The 5,224-nt window shown below is 40.5% G+C and overlaps 1 protein-coding gene across 1 annotated transcript; it reads right to left on the reverse strand.

Moving 5' to 3' along the window:
• Positions 1 to 549: 549 nt before the first annotated feature.
• barhl2 (BarH-like homeobox 2) lies at positions 550 to 3,298 on the reverse strand (the record flags this gene model as incomplete). Its single annotated transcript, XM_083767179.1, has 3 exons — positions 550 to 862; positions 1,791 to 2,010; positions 2,725 to 3,298. The coding sequence occupies 3 exons, from the start codon at positions 3,296 to 3,298 to the stop codon at positions 550 to 552; spliced, it is 1,107 nt and encodes a 368-aa protein (XP_083623305.1).
• Between the last annotated feature and the right edge of the window lie 1,926 nt (positions 3,299 to 5,224).

The raw sequence follows: 5,224 nt of genomic DNA on the forward strand, positions 1-5,224 counted from the left end.
GTCAAAAGAACAGGTCAACATGATATTTAGGCTATAAATTAACTCATTTAAAGGCTTGGGGAAATATAGCTCTGATCAGTGATCAATGTTGTGAGCTTGCTTCCGTTCGATTTAATCCAATTGAAAGGATCCTCGCGTGCATCCAAAATAAAGTTTACAAAATGACAATCCCAATAAGTTTCAGATGTTTTTAGTATCATTCCTTCTTTATTCATTCTGTTCGTCTCCATCTAATAAACTTTATAAGTTTATTTGCTAGTTTAAATGTATTTGTACAAAAGGACAAACAAACAGACAATCAGAACATGAACAGTCCTTTTTTTCCTGCCACGGCCTTAATGTATAGTTCTGTATGGACCGCGGTTCGTTATAAAGGCCTATATTAAATACCTCCTTTAAGTCTTGTAAAAATGTCGTTTATAAGTGTCTTTTCGAGAAGTCCTGCCCCGTATGGTTCGTTCGACGCAGTTACTCACGTCGCATGTGCTCAAACAAAGTGTCTTTCTTTCTGATCATCGTCTTTTTTGCGGGGGGTGGGTTATGGCGCTATTATCGCGGGTGCGGTGTGCCGATCATGGGGTTACCCAGTGGGTTTAATGCCGGTTGCCCCCCCGGCCCAAGGCCATGGATGAGTACTCTGGGGACCAGAGGCCTCTGGAGACTAGGATGTGGCGCTTGAGGAGTCCGGTACATACTGCTGTACATGGCTGCGGCCGCGGCGGCCGCCGTCGTGCTGTCCATGGTGCCCAACAGGCTCGGATGGTAGAAATATGGCGACGGGAACATTCGCTGTAAGGCCGAGTAATTTCCCGCTTCTGCCAGCAGCTCTAATCCGACCGCGGTCTGTCGCTTCCACTTCGTTCTGCAAACCAGATCAAAATACAACAAATGAATTATTTAATCGGTTCGGGCAAACGCTAATTCCCCAAACGCTCCCTCCCGCTAATTAGCAGGCTATGGCCTAATTATCGGAAGCACAGATTTATGGTTAATGTTCAATTAAGCAAGAAAGATGAAGGGAAAATATGCACTGGTTAAAACTACAGTGCGCCTTCATTGCAATGTTGTACAAAATAACTTCGCGTGGATTGTAATTATAGTTTTATTTAATTAACGTTTAATTTAAGCAGTCCAGTTTTGCAGTTTTCTTCATTCCGGCAATTATTTTAACAAATGCTCACAGAAACATATATATAGATTAACAATAATAAAATAACAATAATAGTCTGAAACAATTTTCTGTTGAATATCAAGTTAATATATAATTTAGTCCAGGGGTTGGTATCAATGAGAACATCAGATATGACATTAGCCTAATTGTTTGACTCTCGATGCCAGGTACACAAAACATGTATTAATTGATTAGGTATAGCCTAATTATTTCAAAGCACCTGAAGCAAACAATAATCTCTTCATTTACTATAGGCTTTTCATATAAACGTGCAGAAAATTGTTTGTAATTACATGATCATTGAGTCATCCGTGAAGCCCGACAGGCCTCAATAAATAAATAAAATAAAATAAAATATGTATAAAACAAACTGGCAAAGCATCTGTGTCATTTGATGTTGGCTGTTCAAAAATAGCCATGCAGACGTGATATTCACAGGTCACTTTGTGCGCGCAGAGAGCTTGTTATTATTATTATTGTTTTCTTTCTTTTTTCCCTTCTTTTTTTTCGTAATCTTTAGAACTATAAATCGTTCATGGAATCGGCCATCAGGTCTTCTTAAAAATAAAATCCCCGTGTGTAAAAACAATAAAGGGGGGAAAGAGGGAGATGTCCATACCTTCTGTTCTGGTACCAGGTCTTGACCTGTGTGTCGGTCAGGTTGAGGGCCGCGGCCAGGTCCATGCGGTCCTGCACGCTGAGGTATTTCTGCCGCTCGAAGCTTCGCTCGAGCTGGTTGAGTTGGTGGTCAGAAAAGGCCGTCCGCGCTTTGCGGGGTTTTTTCGACCGTCCTATGGGCGGACTGTCTCTGCTACTGGATATCTCTCGATCACCCTCTTCTATAGTATAGTGGAAGGACACGCAGATCAGTATAAGCTACCGTTCAATTCATTACTGGCTGTATATAATATATTTGGTATAGATTTACCAAGCACCAAACTGAATTGTTTCTCCGTTGTAAAATCGCAAGAACATGGACATTGCATATAATATTAAATTAATATCATAATATAAAGGCATGATCCTACTGAATTAGGAAAAACAATATGTCTTACAAAATTGGCCTTTAGTGCAATAAAGTGTGCTGGGGCACGTGTGCAAAAGCAAACCAAGGGCAATAACAATAAATGTGGGCTGTATATTTGTCACCTACAGTTTTCTTTCTCCAGATAACGGGAAATCGATATGTCAATCCATCTCTATTTGTAGCTGTTTTTCAGCGCGCCATGATCCCCCCTCTAGGTACAACAATAATCTCTCTAATTGACCCACTAGGGAGGCCTGCGTGCGGGGAAAATCACCAGGCTTACATCTGTTTTCAGCTCTATTATGCTAATAAAATAGATCTAAAAGAGCTTCACCGTTATTGTTATTACTATGATTAGTATTATTTATTATATTGCTGTTGTTCAATTAATCTAGATTTCCAGTATTATTAAATCTGGATATCTATATTTGTATGGATACAAATGTTTATCCAAATAAACCCCTATAGCTGTTTATTTTAAAATTAAATTGATATACAAAACATAATTTAATTTAGATTCACTCACCCATGCCATTGCATTTCATTTCACTCTGATGAATGTCATCTCTTTTGTCCAACTTGCTTCTATTCTCGTCTTGTTCCAACTTGGGTCTGAACCCGTCCGGAGCCGTGGCACTTTCTGGTTTTGGTGTGTGATGGGGCGAGCAGGACACGCTAGTGCTGTAAGGGGCACAGGCTGCCAGGGGTTTGCTGTCGCCTAAAATGTCTTTGATTAGAAAGGACGAGGTGGCAGTCCTCGGGGCACAGCCGGCCCCGGCGAGCGGTTGCTGATGCTGAGGCGACAGCGGCAAACTCTGCGGCTGGTTGTTGTGGTGATGGTGTTGGTGATGCTGCTGAAGGCTGTCCTGGACCAGATGCGGATCGGGATGTTCCATGGTGACCGAGATGGGGGACGAGGGAGCCGTCCCCACAGTGTCTATGTCCGAGCATGATGGTGACGGGGTGGCCAGGCTCCTGAAATCCGCTGTCCTGCTGTCGCCGCCGAGACGAAAGTCTCCGTTCATTAGCACGGGGTTGCCAGAAGATGCGCTCGATAAAATAGTGTCTATTCCGAAATTTGACCCACTGGATCCTTCCATATTAAGAAAGGAGTGATTAGGTCTTCATAATAACATCGAGAAGCGCGCGTCTCCTCCTTTGCAACGATTAAACTGTCCAATAGCTTAATAGAGAATAAGAAAACTAAACACGTAAAAGTAAAGCGAACAATATAGTAGGTAAAAAAATAAAAAATAAACAATCTTGGGAAAGTAAACTAAATCCACGTTTGCAAAACAGCGCAGATCGCCTGGTCCAAGGTGCTGCTGCGTTACATTCAGTGAAAATGAGCAAAAGCAAGTGCGTCTGTATAGTGTGTAGTCCACGTCCTTTTGTTTTGTATATTGAACTTTGTGTTAAAGTTGAGGTGTAGAGAGATTCTCAGGGATAACTCCTCAACATCACGCTCCTCTTTGCTTGTAAACGTCCTAGTGTTGCTCTACAATGACTTCCTATACTGACGTCACGGCCTACGGCGAGGGGGAATTAATATTTTCTCCTTTATCATAACACTCTCTCCCACACCCCGCTGTCATTGGCTGCAACATGACGGCCCCGGCACCACACCAATCAGGGAGTTGTTTCTTTATCTGCACAAATTCAAGCCACCCATTGAAAGCATGTCCTTCCTTTAGTTTAAAACATGCATGTGCTTTAGGGCCATGTATACTGATACATGGCTTTCATTAGAAATATTTAAATGTTGCTAAAACTTTATATGTTTTTTTGTTTTTCAACAAGAGCTATATGCGCGAGAATGAGGACTTTAAATAGAGGAAACTTCGAACATGCAGTCAAAGTAGTTCTATAGCCTTTAATTTATTTAAATCCAATTGTCAAAACGAATGGCAAATCTGCAGTATACCAGCAACGTGGTAGGACGATATATGAGAATTGTATTTATGCATTTATTATTATTACTATTATTATATTTTTCTTATTCGCTACATCAATTTATATTCCTCCTGTGAATCTTCTATAGGTATGTTGTTATTTTTCGTTAAAATTAGAATCTGTGCATGCCTATAGTTTTAAGGGGAGTTTATTGATTAGCCTACTGCACATTTCATATAGGTTTTAAATTCTAGAATTCTCATTCTAATTAAATTAATTTTAAAAACGCTTGTAAAGTAATGTAAATTCTGTAATTTTGACAACCATGCAGGTGCAATTATATCTACAGTGATTAGATATATGAATGCATCTATATATCGGCTTATGAGGAGTGGTGTCTGTCTCATGGCATGTTAATAACCATGTCATCCTAATTAGTGAAGTAATTATGAGGTGATAATGAGCGTTCGAATATATTAGAATTTCATCACTTTTTCTAACAACTTAGTCCCATTTTATACGTCGTCATACGACAGTGTCGCGCGGCGAAAATAAACGATCTACAAGCTCACCGCTTGCATCACCAACCAACCGTGCATTGTGATCTTGTAGAGCTGCTATTTTCACTAGTAGAAACTTGTCTGAATTTTGTCTTTATTGTATACCTTTTACATATTGGCCGGTTTATATCAAATGTTCGCCTATTTATAATGAATGACATGCACAAAATAAGGACGTCGTTTTTAAAGTGGTTCGTCGGGGATGTGAAGAAAAAAGGAAGGATAAGGACTAAGGTAAAGTGTTGTGTTAAATGTTAGTTTATGATTTGAATGCGGTGTTCTGGCAGAAGACATGCAGGCATCCGCGCTTCACACTGACTGGCGGACACGTGTCTGATGTTTCAGATGGTTGTTCTTGGAGTTGGGCATAATGGACACGCATGCACTTTTGATGAGATTGAGGACATAACAGACCGTGCGTATTTTCTTCTTGCAGTTTGCGATATTTCCTTCCGGTTGTCAAGGTTGATGATGATGATAATGGTGGTGGTTAGGAATGGATGGCATGATGGAACCACGGTGTATAACTGATCAGTTCAGCTGAAGAAGACATATAGGTTTGTTGTTTTGGTT

Source organism: Protomyctophum parallelum, assembly GCF_964188405.1.
Source record: "Protomyctophum parallelum genome assembly, chromosome: 6".
In the NCBI taxonomy this organism is placed as follows: domain Eukaryota; kingdom Metazoa; phylum Chordata; class Actinopteri; order Myctophiformes; family Myctophidae; genus Protomyctophum; species Protomyctophum parallelum.